This window comes from Protopterus annectens, chromosome 13.part0 (genome assembly GCF_019279795.1).
Source record: "Protopterus annectens isolate FY-2018-M chromosome 13.part0, PAN1.0, whole genome shotgun sequence".
Taxonomy (NCBI): domain Eukaryota; kingdom Metazoa; phylum Chordata; order Ceratodontiformes; family Protopteridae; genus Protopterus; species Protopterus annectens.
Genome location: NC_056747.1, coordinates 396,391,158 through 396,411,637, shown reverse-complemented (window position 1 = coordinate 396,411,637; position 20,480 = coordinate 396,391,158). Strand labels below are relative to the sequence as shown.

General features: G+C 39.9%; 1 protein-coding gene across 2 annotated transcripts in view; it reads left to right on the top strand.

The window, feature by feature from the left end:
* MATK (megakaryocyte-associated tyrosine kinase) overlaps positions 1–20,480 on the top strand; it is a 716,676-nt gene that overhangs the window by 466,137 nt on the left and 230,059 nt on the right. For both annotated transcript variants that reach the window (XM_044054018.1, XM_044054017.1), the window contains one exon: positions 5,911–6,130. In XM_044054018.1, the coding sequence (XP_043909953.1) occupies positions 5,911–6,130 (220 nt within the window). The remainder of the gene's footprint in view (positions 1–5,910; positions 6,131–20,480) is intronic.

The following is a 20,480-nucleotide window of genomic DNA, read 5'->3' as shown; positions in this document are numbered from 1 at the left end:
ACCAGAGAACCATAGAATGTACCCTTGTTCAAGGACCTTATGTGATTGCATTTAGCTCTCTTCCTTATCTAATGCACGACATTAGTTGCAGTACCTTGTTAATGAGTAGTCAGTTTTTCTTATCTCATATTCAGAATATATTTTGCATTCTGCAGGTCTTTTTTCTCACTTATTTTTTAGAAAGACTGTTCCATATGCCCATAGCATTTCATTATTATTTATTTATTTATTTATTTAACCTTTGTTTATCAGGAAAGTCGAACTTGGAATGAAGCCAATTTTCAGTGGAGGCCCGGGGAGAAACACTTTAAATGTATGTCTTTGTAACATTGAAGGAAACCAGAGCATCCGAAGGAAACCCACACATATGCAGAGAGGACATGCAGACTCTGCACAGAAGGTGCCCCAGCTGAGAATTGAACCGGAGAACCTCTTGCTATGAGGCGACAATGCAACCACTGCATCACTGCTATCCAAATTCATAAGATCATAGGAGGTTATTAGGCTAACAGCCCCAGGGCCCTTATAAGCCTAATCAAGTTTATCCCTTGTTCCCAAGGTTGTCTGGTTCAAGCAGACACTAAAATCAGCACCTATTTCTTTGAGAAAGTACTCCCTAATAATATTTCTTAGACGCGCACTATTTCCATGCATCAAAAATTGTTTTAGTATCTCTTTTCTGAGAGATGTTGCTTTTCTGGACTTAGCACTTCACTTGAAGTATTGAATGTTTGTAGCATGTACTCTTCTTTTCTCAAATGTATAATATTAAGCTCCTTCAGTTTCTCTATAAATACTTTTGATACATCATTTCTCATCTTAGTTACCCTCCTATACTATGTATTTGAAGAAATGTGGTTTATAGACCCACAGGCAGTATTCCTGGTGTTGCTTCTTCAATTGGTTATACAGGGAGGTAACAGCTTTTTGATTTCTACTGGCAGTGCCACTGTTATATAACAGTAATCTGATGGCCAGTTCATTAATTTCTGCTTTCCAGAGTCAAACAGACTGAATTAGCAGCCACAAAAAAATATTCATACACGGGCAAAGCTCCTCACCCCTCCTACACAGGGATGTATACCCTACATCCTCTAACCATTCTGATTTACTCTTTGAAGTCACCAATGCTGAAAGGTAGATTACTAAGCCACCCATCCATTTGTTCTGTTCCTTTTGATGCGATAGGCTTTGATATGTTCACCGCTGGCTAATCCTATGAATTCCAATGCAATTCTATATGCATCTTCATATCCCTCAGTCCTCAGTACAGCCTTTTCACATCTGTTGCCCACTATTAAGTCATTTATTTACTAAAACGTCTCTACTAGGTTCTGTTGTTCTCATGAGTGCTGTAATTTCATAGTTGCCCCTGGAGAGTTTGGTACCTATGTGCATTGTTTTGCACTTTCTTGCTATAAGTTTAAGTTACTGCAGATCTAACCATGATTTTCTCACTTAACAGGCTTTTTCAATTTGTTTGTAATCATTTCTACCCCAGCTTTTTTATAAACATGTAACTTTATAGTACCTACAGACAGATCAACAGACTTTACTTTGAGCCCTTCAATAGTGCCTCTTATATAGACTTAAACGAGAAGTCCTACAACAGTTGAACCCCTGAGATGCCTGCTCATAGCTCCTCTTTCTTCACTGTGTGCTGTGTTTGCTGTTATATTTTACATTTTGTTACTTAACGACTGTTTAACCTAGGTTTATACTTTTGGATCAACTTTAAAGCTAGCTAACTTCTCTTTCAAACCTTTGTGCTGTACTGTATCAGTCTGTTTACTAAGCTGGAAGCAGGCACAGCCCATAGGTCCTATCTGCTCTTAATACGTTAGTCGTTCAATAAGATACATCTATTATATTAAGATGGCAACATTCTGCTGCGTGCATCCATTCTGTGCCAGGTCACAGGCCTACTGCCACAGGATAATAACTTTTATTCAGAAATACAGCCAGAACAGGAACCACAGTAAAGGATCAAGACAGTCAGCAATGCTACCACTTAGAATCAGTTTATTTATCCTCTAGAACATTTATTATTAAAAAATGTTGAAAGTCAAAACATTGGGTAGATGCAGAAAAAGGAGCCTATTACTTTTCCTGGAATATGGAATAGCTCATGACGTAATAAAGACAAATGAAATCTAAGTCAAAATGAGAAATATGATCCCTAGTAAAGATTAGCAACATAAGAACACTGAGGAAAAATTAACTCCAGTATCAAAACCTAAATTAGTGTGAAATGTATCTGTGTTCAGCACTTACCTCCAACATGACAGAAAAATTACAATACAAAATTCTGACCAACAGCTTTAACAATCAAGAGTCCAAGAGGCTTTAACCAACTTCTGAGGAAAAGAGTAGCAAAGCCTGAGCCCAATGAACAATGCAACAATTTAACAGAAGTCTAGCCTTAGTGTTGTACCAAAAAAAGGGAAGGACTGTCCTCAGGAATAAATTCCAACAAATGCTCCTTACCAAAATTCTCCTAGAATGTAGCAAGAATTCAAAGTTCCAAATCCCAAAGGACAGTACATGCCAAAAGGCGAATATGACCTGAAACTGTAAGAGAGGTCCATGACTACCGAGAAAAGCACAATGCCTTTGATTGTAAGCTAACAACAATCTTACAGCCAAACAGCAACCCCTCAGAAAAACAATGCATGGGTTATTCCCGAGGAAAACGATGGCTAGTCCTTAAGTGATCTGAGCTACACCAGCCCAGTAGTTATCCCAAACATAGCAGTCTTTAGTCTCAAGTAGCTCTACGAATAAGACCTAAACTTGGCAGGTAAGACTATGAAAAAGTTAAATGTTAGTTTAACATACCACTGAGTGGCAAGCAGTAACTGCAAATTCCAGATTTGCAATGGAACTTTGACTCTAACTACAGTGAGAAACAAAACACCACAACTTAAATATTAAAAGATAGTAAAAATGCAAGCATAGGTGTTTGCAGAACAAAATATCGTCCAGCATAATTATACATTACTTTTTTTCTGGGGGGGGGGGTACCCTATGTCCCTAAATATGGAAACTATGCCCTATACCCAGGTTTTTAAATATACTATCACAGAGGTCATACTAATTCAGAGAAAAAGTGAAACGTGGTAAAATAAAACCCTACATGTATCAATGACCAGTAAACTTTATGGATTAGATTATAACATTTCTATTAGATTAGTCATGCATGTATTTGTCATGTCAATTAATATCACAAAAATACTTATGTCTGACATGGCTTGCAGAATATACTTTAAAGTAGAACATTTAAAAGTCACATGAAGGGAATCTATTGTGAAATATTAAACTGACACTGCATTTAATTTTCCAGCTAAAACTCTGGCGAGTAAAACACATTGTTTTTGTTACTGTTCTGGCAAGTTTTAGGTAGTATTTTATTTCTGTGAGCAAAAACAACAGCATTTCCTTTAGGGCAAACCATCCTATGGTGGAGACAGCATTAAAGTGCATCGTTGCCCAGCTGATAGTTAAGTATCAACAACAAGACGTCATGTAACTTCACACTTCACAGGTGAACAACTTAAGACATGACATTGTTGCAATGGCAGACGGCTGGCACCATTTTGCATCCTTTCTATGTTGTTTTGACATTTGCATACCCTGTGATGTCTGACTAACTGGGCATACATTTTGTACTGCTCCTTTGAGCCATCTTCTGTAAAGCAGAATAAGATCTGCCTCTGTCCAGTCTTTAGGTACTACCATCGGAACCTATTGTTTATTGTCTTTTGTCTTCACAAAATGAGTCAACGTATGATTTGTTGTAGACAGTGGTCAAAGGGGTTACTAGTTTGTGTTTACAGGTTTTTTTTCAGAGTTTTGTTTTGGATTGGATTGGGATGTATTGCTTTGCCCTTCTTCAAGACCAATTCTTTTAGAACAGTTTCTTCTTCTTCTTCTTCTTCTGGTGGGCTAATTTAGACACACATTCAGAATACTTCTTCGTCTATATCCTTTTTTTAGTGAATTATGAGTGCATGTGTGTGTGTGTGTGTGTGTGTGTGTGTGTGTGTGTGTGTGTGTGTGCACCTTCTGTGGAAGATTGGGCACCGGGCTGGCAACTCGACACCATAAATCTCCACTGCCAATCATGAGCGGACAGGTGATTCTCTGTGGCAACCCCTAACCAGGAAAAGCTGAAAGAAGAAGGAGAATTTATTCATCTGTTAACTTGGTAAGATGACTAGGCAGAAGATTCTCTTTCAGTAGTCACTCTGGAACACTAATCTGGATAAGTAACAAGTTCAGGATCACATAGTATGAAAGTGTTCAAGTAGAGAGTGAAGGAACCGAACCTGCATATGTTTAAACTGTCCAGAACTTCATAGACTGCCCAGATTTTTGCCTTATAGTTTGTCTGTTTCCCCTAAAATGTATGTTTTTCTGACAAATCACTGATGGTTGCAGTCACTAAACAATGATAGTTTCAAACTTTATATTCTTCAGAAAATGATTTTCTAGCTTTCTAAGTTTGTAATAGCAATATCTGAATTTGTCCATGATTTTGGGCCTTTCCCTCATTATTTTTTGCTTTATCCCTGATTCTGATGCTAAAAGCTATGCATGTCTGAGAATATAAAAAAAGGCTCTTAATAAATAATAGTCTTCTTTTTTGCACACTTGTAAGACTAAGCCCAGTGCTTCATCTACTTGCACTGAATTCATCCATTCGTTTCATGGTTGCAGCAGCCAGGAGATTTCAGGGAAAGCAAGAACCCTACTGCCCATTTATTCCAGAATGAGAATCTCCCATTTTCTCAGCTGCTCCCAGTGAGAGTCAGGTAGTAGGGAGTGGGCCAGTCTCACTGATCCTGTGGGGAGGCCTACCATCTTCCCTGATGAAGCATCCCCTCCCCTTTTGTACCTCTTCTGAGCTCTGCTATAGCTGCCCTCTGATTATTCTACTTGGCACACAGTGCAGCTGCATGTGGTTGAAAAGTCTTGGTAGGCTCATGGATCTGTGGGATAGTCACCTAGTACTCCTACTAGGTGTCACCCATGTGGCAAGTGGTAGTGACCTCCCTCCACACAGGATGGGCAAGCAGGCAGCAACCACTCACTTCCATCCTCCCCCACTAGCTCCTACACGTGCCCAAACTGCTATTTGAAGACAGGTTGCCTGCGACGTAGTTAAGAGATTGTCCCTCTAAGCCACATAGTGACCTTTAATGACCCTTAAACTTAACCTGCTGTGTTAATTTGCCATTTAAAGTACCCATTTAAGTTTTGGCTTTTTTCACTTCTGTGACTTGTCTAGTCTGTGTTGAGCCTGAAACCACATTTTTTCTGTGTTTTTATTGACACATACTATGTATTGTAACTGTTTCTTCCACTTATGTTGACAAACTGCTAATATTTCACTTTCTCTAAGGATGAGGCAATTTTGCATTTTTAGTTATGGCAGACAGGTTGCTAATGTGGCTGTGAAGAACTAATCAAGATAATTCTACATTTTGCTGTCAGTGGTTGACTTCATGCCATATCTACACAGGTTTGTGCTGTACATTTGCTAGGCACTATCCTGGGGTAAAATATTAAATGAAGCATGTCTGCCCATCTTTTGATTCATTTTGTGTGTATTTAGGTGGATTCAAAAGAAGTCTGGGATCTCTGCAAAGGATTATAGATATCCTTCTGTCCAGCTTCCCCTTTTCTAGAGAAACCTCAGACAGATGCTTATTCCTGTGATACCTTTTACAACACTTATCATCTCTAGCTGCTTATAGAAAAAAACATCATTGTTCAGAATGCAATAAAACTGCCGTAAAAGTGTTCCATACAATGAGTTATATTTAGGTATTTGAAATATTGCTTCCAACTGGAAAGTACTGGAACTGTTATCATTTAACACATCTTTTTTAATATTCTTTGCTCCAGCTGGTTCCACGGAAAGATCTCTGGACCCAATGCAGTGCAGTTACTTCAGCCTCGTGAGAATGGCCTCTTCCTTGTTCGTGAATCAATCAGACACCAGGGAGACTATGTTCTGTGCGTCTGCTACCAGAATGATGTCGTCCACTATCGCGTAATTTATCAGGAAAAGAAGCTCACCATCGATGAAGAAACCTGGTTTTGTAACCTCATTGACATGGTGGAGGTAATGCCATCTGATAAATGTTTGACTCCATAATATTGAAGTCCATTTGGTCACAGTAAGAAGAGTAAGTGGACACTTTGCCATATACCTCATGCAGGCAGCTGTTCCATTTGAACTCTCTACATAATACAGCTAAAGTTGAAAGCTGCTGAGCAATGGTTAAGCTAAACCATTTATCTATCAGATGCTTGCTTGATATCATGGTCCTGAAAAAATAGATGTTGATTACCTGGCATGATAAAGTTACCAGATACTTAACAGATCATAAGCCAGAGCCTTCAGAATTAATTTCTGAGTAAAGTGATTTGAAAGAATTTACGTAGAGTTAGACATAACAGTGATCTTGGCTTCAAACGATATCCTCCAGGCTTAACTTGATGATGAATGGCTATATATTCAGGCAAAGTAAGATGATGTTTTGCTGTTTGACAGCGACTGTATATAGTGTTTTTCAGGTGGTACTGATAAGCAGGCAGATAGCAGTATATGACATTGTAGCATGGAGGATAAGGTGGTATGCTTCTGTACAGTCATTAAAGAACAAAGTATTCATTCGGTCGTGTACGCAAACATTCTTTTAGTAGTAGTTCTTTAAGAGGAGATGTTAGTAAGTGAGGTTTAATTAAACTATTTGGTATTAGCCAATAAGCAAATGATGTCTGGTTTGAAAATACTATTTAACTGTCTTTTAGACTTGTTTTAACTTATTCTGATGAAGTCCTTGAATTGTAAGGACAAAAGTACTTATTCTGATTTTATAAATAAAAACGTGTTTGTTCCATCTTTGTTTGGATTCCTACTTGGATTTGGGACCAGCACTGCTCAATATAGTAGTCACCACGTATTCCTTTAGTATGGTCAGCTTTATCTGGACGGACACATTGAGATCACTACTGGCATCATCACTGCTGAGGCAGCCTAAGAACAGCAAGTATAAGGTCAAATATGTTGGAGGACTGTACCTCCAGAAACAAGCCTTCTTCTGGGGTGCTAATGAATATGGAAGAGGAGATTATTGGGTGTATTTAGCACATAAAAATGCATCACTTTTTCCAGTGTTAGTCAGTGGTGATGTTATAATAATAAATGCAGTACTGTTACTGGCACTCTTTAGAGTAGTGGCAAAGCCTCATGGGTAGAATTGTGTGCTGTTAGGAAGAAAGACTTCATGAGCAGACACAGAGGATGCTGTTTATAAAATAGTACTGATGTACTGACGTCATTGAATTGCCTGCTGCATGGCATGGTAGGTTTATTACAGTTAAATCATTTAAGATGGTACACTGTTTAAAAAGATTTCTGAGTGTGGAGGTTAACAACACAGATTCAGTTTGTTCTTGAAAGAAAATCTTGGAATTTCACCAACGACATGTCTTTGGTCTTCCATAGTTACGATCTTCCAGTTCTTCTTAATAACCTCACATACAGTGGAGATATTAATCACTACTGATGTTAATAAACATCTTAACCGCCAGGCTCCTTACAATTCTTATTTGTTTCCATCTCAGTATCTGTCCAGCTTACTGAAAAATATGCTTTTCCTCTAGTTCTCCTCTGATTCTTGGCTCGCTGTATTCCCTGTTGAATCTCAGAATCTTATTTTTTGAGCTAGAATACAGAAATACATAGATATTGTAAGGCCTTACTGAGTTTAATTCTGATGGATGACAAAAATGCAGTTTTTTAGAAAATGGAAATCAAAGTCTAAACCAGCTGTACTAAAAGTGAATAGTAAAATAGATAAAAAAAAACCTGGAAATGGGATATTTAGAAAAGGGTAGGGGCAAATTATATAGAAAATGGGAATTGTGGGAAAAATACATGCAAAATAATGTTTTAGAGGAAGAATGAGGTTTAAGGGAAGGCAGGGATTGAATGAGCTATGCAATGTTTAACTGACAATATTTATAAGATTATATGTGATGTATAATGTTTACAAATGAAAATATGTCAGTCTGGTTTGTTTTCATATATACAAATATATGATTGCTATCTTATAAGTGATAACTCAATAAAGATGTTTCTTGTTTAAAATAAATAGCTGGCCGGGAGCTTTTAGGAAGCTTCTACTTAACTTTGTGTGGGACGGAGGCAAACAGAGAATCTGTTGAGGGATATTCTCTCCTCTGAATAGAATTCCCAGTGGTTGGTTTGTACATGCAGGCAATAAGGCTAAGAATGTTTATGTAAATCATTTCAGACAGTTATAATGCACGGTGGAAGGAAATATTGTAATATTCTGCTGATGATGTTTCTAAAGTAACTGACAGTCACTGCTTCAAATCTTTTTCCTGTGTAGAACAAGTCAATTAATTGTTGCAAACTTGAGGAAAGTATTGCCCTTGAGACTGCTATGCTGTTTGTCAGAGGTGTAAAGATATATGACATGATGAGAACTGAAGTGTTTTCTGTTTTCAGTTGCTGTAGCTTTTCATTTGCATCTCTATAATACCATGGTTCACTAGGTTTTTGCTGTGCTGGAATACATATCTGTGGGTGATGAAGATAAAACAAGAGCTTAGAATCTTGATCAGTGTATTTAAACTCTCTCATCGCTGTACAAGTATGCCTATATTGCAAGATATTTAGCTTTTAAACTCTATTGCTTTTGCTACAGTGTTACTAAAGCAGGCATGGCTAAGATAGAATTTGTGCTCCGAGAATGTGCTCATAAAATTTAGAGAGCTTTTTATGGCTTTAGTGTACTTTGTGGGGCAGAAGCAAGTGTAGCACTTTATAAGCTAGAATCAGATAGGACTAAAGAGATTATTTCTCATTGCTCTTTGAATATTTAACAACTGCTGCATTCAGGTGGAATTAGATGTCAGAGCAGGATGTTCCCCTTCAAATACAAGAAGCACTTTGTTCGTTATACTTATTTAAGAGGCCAGTATCATTTACGCAGGTCTTATTGGATGGATGAATCTACCGCTGGAGATAGTGAGAGATTCTCAGTGCCAGAAATTGTCTGACTTGGCATCACATTCTAAGGTAGAGGCATTGTCTAGAAATTTTTTTTATTTATTTTTATTTAACATTTGTTTACTGGGAAAGTCTGACTTGGAACGAAGCCAATTTTCAATAGTGGCCCAGGGAGAAATGCTCCAATAAGAATGTCTTTGTACCATAAGAAGAAATCGGAGCACCCAGGGGAAACCCACACGAACACAGGGAGGACATGCAGACTCCACAAGAAAGCATCCCAGCCAAGAATCGAACCAGCAAACCTCTTGCTGTGAGGCAACAATGCTACCGCTGCACCACTGGGTCAAATTATTGATTGGACTTCATTACTTCAAAATAGGGGAATCCTTCCTCTCTCTTCCCATAAAAATACAAAGGTGATAAGGGTCACAATTTTTAAATAGTCCAGGTAATGGAAAGGCATTTCCTCTGATTTGTGCCTGAAAGTGCTTCTGAGATGGTGCTTACAAACACTTTCAAGCAAACCTCCTATGAACTTATTCTGAAGGCATCTAAGCCCTAGCTTCCTAGCATTAGGCCACATCCGCAGGGAATGCTAAACTAAAGTGTATGGGAAGGTGCCCTTTACCATTCAAAGCAACAGGCTGTTACTTCACAACAGTTCACTGCGAAATTAAAACTCAACAGTTAATCAAAGCCATTAATACAGTGTCCATCAAAGATTTTTTTCACTACAGTTTCCACTGGAATGTTCATTAATATAGTAATAACAACCCCAAAAAAGTATGGCTTTGATTCAGTGTGAATGAATGAGTGAATGAAGAAATACTCACTATGTGAAAAAAGCAGTCCATCAACACCAGAACACCAGTAAAATACATACCTCTCAACCTTTTAATACGAGAAAACTGGACAAAGCCTAAAATAATGGGGTGGGGGGGTAAAGGCACAAAAATAGGGACAGATTTTAAATAGTGATCATATCAACTTAGAAAGTTGCTAGACTAATAGCACTTGTGTTGGCATGCATTTTAAGATGGATATGACATCTAAAACTCAAATTTATGTCACTATTTAGTGATGTCAATCCTCAGTTATTTGTCAGAAAACCACAAATTTTATGAGGAGAAGACCAAAAATATATTGTAAAAATCTGGATATTTTGCAAACATCTGGACAGTTGAGAGGTATGGCAAAATATGTCCACAGTTAGATGCATATTGCAGTTAGATGCACAATGCAGTTAATTCAACAGCAGAATGTTTCAAGATTGATACTGAGTTATCTTGGCACCTTTGTCAGCAACCAGCACTGCAGGGTACAAAAAAACTTGTTTTTAGATATATTTATTTTTACTTTAACATAATTTAAAAGTTCTTAAAATAGAAGTTAGCTCACTACCCCAGATCATGGTTAGCCATTCGACATCCCGTGTTGATGTGAGTTAGGAAATGAAATCATTTACTCAGAGAAATCAGTCTCATTGCTTACCTGGTGATCTACAACCTGTTGAACAGAGACAATGATGGGAAGTAACATTCTTAGTTTTCATGGACATTCTTCTCTTACGAGTATTTCTGAAAAAAAATATGTCTCTGGGCAGCAGTAACCATAAACACTGCCCACAGTGATGATCTGCTCTGTTTATTTACTTTTTATTTCTGTCTGTATTTTTGGCAGGGATCTAAGTAGAACATCAGCAGATTGAAATGCATTACTTTATCTTTTCTTTAACTTTCTTCACAACTGTACATTGGAGATGTTCACGGGAGGTAGTTTTATTTTTGGCAAAGGCTGACTATCAAAAGAAAAGGCAGTTACCTGCTGTCTGTTAAACAGTCATTGTTATGATTGTTTGGGTTTAAGGTATATGTGTCTGAGAGCAACAAGGTGAAATATATTGATGTAGTCACTATTGTTCCACTTTCACCTAAACATCAGAGGTGTAAATAGCAACTGGTTTGGGGAGAGGGTTGACAGGCCTTTATAAAAACAATGGACAGTTTACATTATAAGTTTTTTAAACACCCATTAATATTACTTGATGGGGTAATATATATATATGGGTGCGAGAAGAAGATGAAATAATTACCATAGCTATTATTTATTTCACTTTCATTCTACAAGCATCAAAATAATCCATAATGGTTGTTTTGGGGGGAAGCAGGTTGTATGTGTGAAAATAAAGGAACTTACATGATCACTGTTGAAAACAGTAACATGACTCATTGGGGGACAGTGTGTCTGTCTCTGTCTGTCAGCAACAAATTTCACTTTCTTTACCATCAGACATCAAACTATTTGTAAAAGTAAAGTTAATTTACATAATCACTGTTAAACATTCATTAAAATGGTACTTTGAGGAGGAGTATATGTATCTGAGAGAAATAATTGAACTGAATAGCTTCTGCCATAATTATGTTTCACTTTCTTCACAATGAAACTCCAGATTGCCCAAAGCAGCTGCACATCTTTTCCTGGTATTGGTGAGTCAGGCTGTGTATGAAAACACAGGGCAATTTTATGGTCACTGTCATGTGATCATTAATATGGCTTGTTGGGAACAATGTATATATGTCTGAGGGTAACATTACTGTATCCATCATTGTTTTCAATTTCTTTAAATTTGGACATCAGTAGTGTAGACAGAAATGTGGCTAGCTTATGGTCAGTAGACTCTGTATAAAATTATGTCAGCTACATGATCACTCTTGAATAATTGTTGATATAGTTTATTTGCAAGTTATAATACATTACTGTGGTCACTACATGTTTCACTTTCATTCCAGTCAGGCATCTCAGATATGCACAGGAAGTGGATGTCTTTGGAGGGGATTGCAGGCTTTGTGTGAAAGTAAAGGACAATTACACGATCACTGTGAGACTATTGCCAATATAGGCTGACAGAAAGGAAAGTACATGTATGTAAGGGCAGCAAGTAAAATATAGATTCAAGTTTCACATTTATTAATGTCACCAAAAAAAGTTATTACTAAAAGCCATCTATCCCTCTTACACAAAGTTCTTAAAAACATATACCCATATAGTAAAATTACAAAATGCTTCTTACATCTTTATAGGCATTCATTAATATTTAATTATCCATATTACTTTCTGCACAATGTTTAAGCATACTGACATGTACTTAATGATATAATTGTCGCTAGTAAGAATCATCAGGTCTACTAGTTCTTCTGAATCATTTTTAATTAACTTCATATGATTTGGACCAAAATATTGGAAAACATATACTTTCTAGTTCTATTATACAAAGGACATTTCACCCACCAAGGCATTAATCAGATCTTCTTCACTAGTTTTAAAGACAGTGCTTCCACAAAACTCTACCACTTACTCTTATCATATCTCATTATATCTCATGTTTTCCACAAACACTTCAAACTCAAATTTTACAAATACTATCCCTTATTCTTTGCATGTTAAAATTTTACATATTGTCGGATAGTTACCCTGACATAAAAGTTTTATAAAAAATTAAAAACTTGTCTTTTTATTTTATTTATTTATTTTTTTTAATATCTTCTGCTTCATACACACTTATTTTTTCTTAAATGAGACATGTATTTTTCATTAATAATTATGTTCTCAGGTATTAATCTAAATACCTTAAGTCATACTGGGTGTGGCTCCGTTAGGTCACCTTAAAAAAGCTAAGGTACTTCTTGCCCTTTCTTTCTCATTTGCTTTTCTCCTTCAGTTCCTCAGTAATTACTTCCTTCTCAGGCAGTCTAATTACCTTAATCAATTTTTCAGTATTTTGTCATCTAGCAATACCCATCCATTAATAAATCCAGTTTATTCTTCCCAAGTAGTTCAAGCGGGTAACTGCTTGAATAGTACAAAGTGTTTCCAGTGCAGCCATACCCCAGCAGCATAAGTAACTAGGGGATATGTTTTACTTTCATTGCATCCAAGACTGGAGCAGAGGACATGTCTCCCTATACTTTATCTGACCTCAGCAGAGTTTTACAAGTGTTATCTATCTTTGCTCTCATGTATTAATTCTGTTTACCCCATGGATCATTATTACAGAAAAATATTCCTGAATATGTAAAGCACTTTATCTCCTCAACCAATACCCTCAATAGCTACTCCATACATTAGGACTGATGCCTCAAAAGGGGTTCCTTCCCACCCCTCCATAGTCCATTATGTTCATGTAATACCCACCGCAAAGGAGGTTATTGCAATTTCAAAAACGGGATATCTGTTAAGTTGTTTTGCATTTCTTGTATTATTGGCATATTTTAATTTTTATATCTTTGATATAAAATAATTAATCTGCAAGTTGGGATAGGATACATAATTGCTTTTGGAGGAAGCTTTTTATCCAACATATAATCAAATACAAAAGTGATAAAAATTTAACAAATAATTCAGAATGTGTATTCAACACACACATGCACGCACACACACACACACACACACACACACACACACACACACACACACACACACACACACACACATTATTTCAGAAACTCCAGTAAACTGGAAACTTTATTTCAACATAAAACTATGATAACAGGCCAGACGTTCACATTCTAAGTCAGCTGCACTCATAACTGTGATGCCCGTGTCTTGGCCCAGCAATCAAGGAGCCTCAATCCTCACCATTAACACCAGAGAGGGTGTCTCATATGTGAGGAAAGGATAACAAATACACACAGCAAAGTGCAATTTCTCTTACGAGCACACAGAGATCACAGTCAGTCCGGGGCTCGTTGCTCCCTTGCTCCCCAGGTTCCCAATAAGACTCCCCACTGGCACAGCTATAGAGTCCAGATCTCAGCCAGCTGGGCAAGCTAAAATCTCCATCACCCTCTCTGTCCAACCAGTGCTTCATGTCCCTGCCCAAGTAGCTGACATACACACACTTTGAGATAAGAGGTTATACAACCACACAGACAATTCTGGGAAAGGCTGGCACAGATTCACCAGCTGTGCCCCTTTTACCCAGACTATACGTTATTACCGGCTGCCACCACCCAACTAATATTATCAGCTACAGAAAGACCCTTAAAAGGGTGTCCAATTATTACTGTGCAATATTATTATCCAATTGGTAGATGTGACTAAACAGTCAAAGCTTATTTGGAGTGACTTGGACAGTAAACTCTATAAATATGCAATGTACTCTAGAGCTGAAATTATCTCTACACAAACCAGCCACAGTTAAAAGGTTTTAAAATATTTAATAATAAATAATTAAAACCACAAGACAATACTTTCTGCTACACAGTCAGTGCTAGTCAAGGGTTTAGAGATCACATAGAAATACTTAAAATAATGCAGTAGTACAGTTCTGACATAATAGAAAAACACTTAGTCTAAACTATATAGTTCCTAGCTAATCTAAAAGAAAACACAAATCTAAGATAACTTACATGTGAGCAAGAGACAGTGCTGTGAATTGGATGATCCAGACAAAATGCTCAATGTCTTCTTATTTTCTCTGTTTAAATTGCTATTGCAGTTCTGATGAACATTACATCATCTTTTTACACTTTCCTGGTGTTCCCAGGCTACTCATTAACTACATTTACTTTCTTAATATCTACCTTTTGTTATCTTGAAGCTGTTCAGGAACAGAGCAATAAAAATACATTTGTATGTTTAAATCTAGCAATTTAACTCTTGGTTAAAACAATAGAAATAATTTCTTCATCTAGACTTTTTGGCACCACTGTCCACTTTAAAGGGTCACCACATGCTTTACTTTGGTCAGTAGAGTGCACTGTTGTCACATTTATTTCCAGTTCCACATGTAACAGTATTTCTTTACATTTAAGACAAAGCCTGTAGTTTACATTCATATTTACAAATGATAGAATTATCTGCACAATTCTATCTGGCTAGGCTGGCAGCCTTCACACCCCCCCCCCCAGAGAACTCAAGCTAGTTTTTCAAGTGACCCTTGAGAAATGCCGCTTGAGAGGGTTAGGTTTATCTGAGTGTACCTCACCCCATTCCCTGTCTTGAGAACCCATCTGCATTGGCATTGCTAATTCCACTGCGGTGCTGCACTGACATATCATATGCTTGCAACCCTAGGCGCCATCTTAGCAACTTGGCATTTTGCTGGCTGGCTCTGTTTAACCATATTAGGGGGTGGTGATCTGTCATAACAGTGAATTTCCTTCCATACAGATAAGGCAGAAGTTTCTGCAGTGCCCACACTATGGCTAGAATTCCTTTTCTACAGCTGCATAGCATTCCTCCCTGGGTTGGAGCCTACTACTAAGATAAACTACTGGCTGCTCTTCCCCCTCTTAAGAAATCTGGCTAAGTACAGCCCCCAACCCCATGGTTCGAAGCATCCACCTGCACAACAAATTCTTTGCTGTAATCTGGACTAGCTAACACAGGGGGTCCTCCCAAAGCTTTTTTAAGCTTATGGAATGCCTGCCTGTTCTTCCTTGTCAGGTCTGTGAGGGGAGCAGCTTTGGTGCTATAACTGGGGACGAACTTTCTGTAGTACCCTGCTGTCCCTAAAAATGCCCTCACCTGCTTTTTAGTAACAGGTGCAGGCCATGCCTGAATGGCTTCCACTTTAGCATGTTCTGGCCTTATCTTACCACTCCACCTCTATGTCCTAGGTAGGAGACCTCCACCATACCCACCAGACATTTTCTCGGCTTAATGGTCAACCCTGCCCTCTGTAGTCTGCCCAGCACCTCCCTGACATGCTGAAGGTGCTCTGGCCAGGAATGGCAGTAGATGGCAATATCATCCAAGTAAGCAAGAGCAAACCCTCCTGCTCCTGCTAGGATATTATCTACCAGCCTCTGGAAAGTCACTGGGGCATTCTTCATCCCAAATGACATCTTTGTGAACTCATACAAGCCAAAAGGAGTCACAAAGACTGACTTCTCTCTAGCACTGGATGTCAAGGGCACCTGAAAGTAACCCTTGGTAAGATCAATGGTTGTAAGCTACTTAGCCCCACCCAGCTGCTCTAGGGCCTCATCTGTCCTAGGCATGGAGAAAGCATCTGACTCTGTGTGACTACTTAATTTCCTGCAGTCCACACAGAACCTGGTGCTGCTATCCTCCTTTGGCACCAGCACCACTGGGGCAGCCCGGGAACTGTTTGACTTTTGAATCACCCCTAGTTCCAACATCTCCTGTACTTCCTCTCTCAGGGTCTGTCTGACTCTCTCAGGCACCCTATAAGGAGCCTCCCTAATAGGCCTTTGGGGTCCTATAGTCACCTGGTGCTGCACCAGGTGGGTGCACCCTGGTTTCCCAGTAAACATGTCCCCAAATTCCTGCAATACTGCTCTGATTTCTCAAACCTGAGTAGGAGATAGCTGCTGGGACATTGCTACCCCTTCCACTGTGGTGTCAGCCCAAGCCTCACTGAGGAGATCAGTCCACAGATCTCCCTCAGACTCCTCCTGCAATCCACTGCAAATGCTCAGCATAAAGGCCTCCCTAACATGGTAAGGTTTCATCATGTTAACATGGTACCATTTGTGCCCCTGCTGTCTGCCTAGCAGATCCATGTAGTTAACATCACTTACCTTTCTTACCACCTTGTAGGGTCCCTCTCAAGCTGCTTGCAGCTTGTTGTGTCTGACAGAAATGAGAACCATTACCTGCTGCCCCATAGCATACTCTCTAGCTCGAGCCTTCCTGTCATATCACAGATTTTCTGCTGTTGGGCTTCTGCCAGGTTCTCCTGGGCCAAGTCCATGAGCTCCCTGAGCCTTGTCCTGAGGTTTAGGACGTATGCCACAACAGACTCCTTGTGAGACTCGCACTCACCTTCCCACTCATCATGAATTAAATCTAGAGGTCCCCTCACCCTATGCCCATACAGCAACTCAAAGGGTGAAAAACCTGTGGATTCTTGGTGAACCTTTCTGTAAGCAAACAACAGATGGGGCAAATATTTGTCCCACTCCCTCTTAAACTGATCTGCAAATGCCTGTAGCATGGACTTGATTGTAGAGTTTAACCTCTCAACAAGACCATTAGTCTGGGGATGGTAGGGGGTGGTCTTTACTCCACAGCACTTCAACAGACAAGCCAGCAGGTCTGACATGAAATTGGCACCTCTGTCAGTCAGTATTTCTTTTGGGAAACCTACCCTGCTGAAAATCTCTAACAAAGCATTTGCCACTTTCTCTGCCTCAATGGAGGGCAAAGCCATTGCCTCGGGGTATCGTGTAGCATAATCCACTACCACTAGGATATACTTTTTCCCTGTGGAACTTGGGGTACTCAGAGGACCCACAATATCCATAGCTACCCTCTGAAATGGCTCCTCAATTACAGGCAAAGGCATCAAAGGAGCTCTCACCTTGTCTCCTGCCTTGCCTACCTTTTGGCACTACTCACAGGTCCTGCAGTATCCTGTTACATCTCTGGAAATTCCAGGCCAATAGACATTCTGCATAATATGCCTCTTTGTATGTTTTATGCCCATATGACCTACAAAGGGAATATCATGGGCTATGGCCAGAAGCGCCGGAGGGTAGGCTCTAGACACTACCAACCATTGTACTCTTTCACCTTCTAGCCCTCCCTCAGGGGTCCACTCTCTGTATAGTAACCCTTTCTCCCAGTATACAGATTCCCCTTTCCTTGAGAATCAGGTGTCTCCCTAGCTACCTGCCTCAGGCCTTGCAATGTAGGGTCCGAGAGCTAAGCCTGTCTCAACTTTCTCCCTGTAACCCTTCCCAGGTCCCCTTCCACAGGAAGTCTGGCATCCTCTGACAGTGGTGCCTAAATGTCAGCCTGGGTACTACTACTAACCTCTACCTTTGCAGTCACTCTGTCCAAGGGACCATCAGTACCCACAAGCAGCTGTGGCTCACCTTCAGTTTCACTGCTACAGAGTAGTTCCCTCCCTGAAGTAACCACCTCACCAGTTCTTGCTGCAAGTATGCAGTCTATCTTGGTCTCCCCCAGCCTACCAGACCCACATGCCTGTCTCCTAGCCTGACCACGTGTAACTGCATAAGCACATGGTACTGCCTCATCCAAATCCTTCCCTCTCAGGACATCTGCAGGACGGCGGTTTAGTACCCCTGTTGTCTCAAGACAACCTACTATTGGCATTTTGTCTTTCCCACTTACTGGCTCCCTCACCTTTGGTTCCCCTCCTTGCCTCTGTGGACATCTGTATGCCACATGGCCCCACTGGTTACATTCAAAACATTTAACCCTAGTTCCTGGACATGTACCTGGACTAGTGGCTTCCCTTGTTGTCTGAACAAATAGATGTGACAACAAGAAAACAATCATGCATCGAGGTTGTGAAAATAGTGTGACCAAAGCCATAGTAGTACCACAGTTAGAGTATACCCTTACCAAAATGACCCTTGTTCTTCTTTGATTGCATGTTTCACTGTTCCTGTCAGGTTGGCAGAATTTGCGAGCCCATAGATTGTTTCCCTTCTTCAGGCCATGTGGTGGCCTAGCCCTGAACATTTCACTGTTGTTTTGCCTTCAGGCTGGTTGATGACAGATGCAGTGCATGGACTGCCACTGGGGCTTGCATCAGAGCTTTGTCCTTGTGTTGGTGATTGCTTCCTGGGTGGCTGGCATGGTGGGGTGAAACCAGGCTTTGCATCTGCAGTTGTTTCCCTATCTGGTCCATGTTGAGTCTTTGGGGCGATTGAGTTGTTCCTTTGGAGTTTTGTGAGCAAAAAGAAAATAAAAAAATCCTAATAAATGACTTAAGTCTGCATTGGTTTTCTTGGGCTAAGTATGATGTTGAAGTATGTGTTAGGCACCGGGAGCTGCCCGCAAATAATGACAGTGGTGGTTTCTGAGGTTGAGGGAGCTCCATGGTGTTCCGTGCGGTTGTTCCTGCTCATACAAGGTGTAGCATCTGCCTGGTGAAAAGGGGATGGGTCATACCTCTCATCTGTCCAGACTGTCGCAGAATGTCCTCATTTGCCTCATAATTTTAGCCTATTCTGCATAAAGTTATGGCTTTCTGGAACATCAGTAAGGACTGAAGAAAGTAAATTATGACTGCACTTGAGTTTTGGGCTTGATATCCTACAGAAGATGCATGCTAACAGAAACCTGGTTATTCTGGCAACCTTTTCAGTTTGTAAGAGCAATATATAAAATCTAGCTTGGTGTTTTGGGGCATTGTCACCCATTGTTTTAGGTTTTTGTTCAGAATTCTTGAGCTGTGAAGTTGAGAGGTATGGGACTAGGCTGGTTCAGAATTATACAGTCATCCTGTTTGATCCATTCCGCACTTAGAATTGCAGATTAAGTTGTGGTAATGGTATAAGAAAGTTAGAGTGGTCCCTATTCTGGATATCTGTTCTATTTTACTTTTTTGGACCAGAGCAGAATGCTCTCTGAGGTGGGGAGCAGTATGTTGTAGCACCTACTGTGTGTTGGGGTCACACATCTGCTCGAGGTGAATTAGGTCTTCTCATTAAAAAAAAAAAATAAAATAAAAAAAGAAAAAGTTTGTTGCCGGTTTTATCCATGGGGGATTGCAAGAGTGGGTTTGGGATGGCATGCTCAGTTGGCAGGGGGTTTGGGTGCCTGGCTTGTTGCCTCCTGAAACCATTAGCTAGTGAAGGCCGAAGTAATAGTGGTGAGGATGGTTCATGGGTTTTTGAGGGTGGTGTTTTCTGTTGTTTTACTGTGATTATGATTTGCTGAGGGAAGGGGGTATGATCTCTTTTTCGCTGGTTGTGTTTGCTCGCGAAGAATGCCTGTCATGAGGGAATGCCTGGTACGTATTTAATGGCTGTGGGGAGGGTTATGGCAGATGCAGTTTGCAACTGGGTTGGAAGATGGAAAAAAAAATCCTAACTGAAGTTTTCTGCTTCTAATGACCAGCTTGCATACTCGCCAGCAACCTTTCACATGGTTTAGTATGCCTCTTATCCATTATACAATGTCCGAAGTTATGTTTCATTGTTGGGTCTGTTTTCATAAACTGTGGTTTTCAGATAGATTGCGGGGGAGGTTGCCCTTGGTGCGAGGGCATGTTTGCATGCTGGTGGAGGGTGATTAAGTGGCAGTGTTGCTTCAGTTCTTTCTCTAGCCCTGGCTGTGCCTGTGGTTTTCTGGTGGGGCTAGTGGAGGTCGTTGAGGATTGGGGTTAGAAGAGATGGCTGAGTTTTGCAGCAAAGTTCATCCCCTTTGATGTGCTCTTGTGAGTGCACACCTGTCCTTTTGTCTCCATGCTCTGGCCTTGGGAATGTGGGAGATGGGATGCAAGGAAAGCGTGGTGGGAGCGAGAGATGTTTGTTGCACTGGCCACCATGCTGGGAGGAAGGGAGACACTGATGCAATGGAATGTGTGGTCTCTATTTGTTAATATAGTTTGACCTATGTATTTTTTTCTAGATTTCCTAATTTTCATGTATGTTTTATGCCCATATGACCTACAAAGGGAATATCATGGGCTATGGCC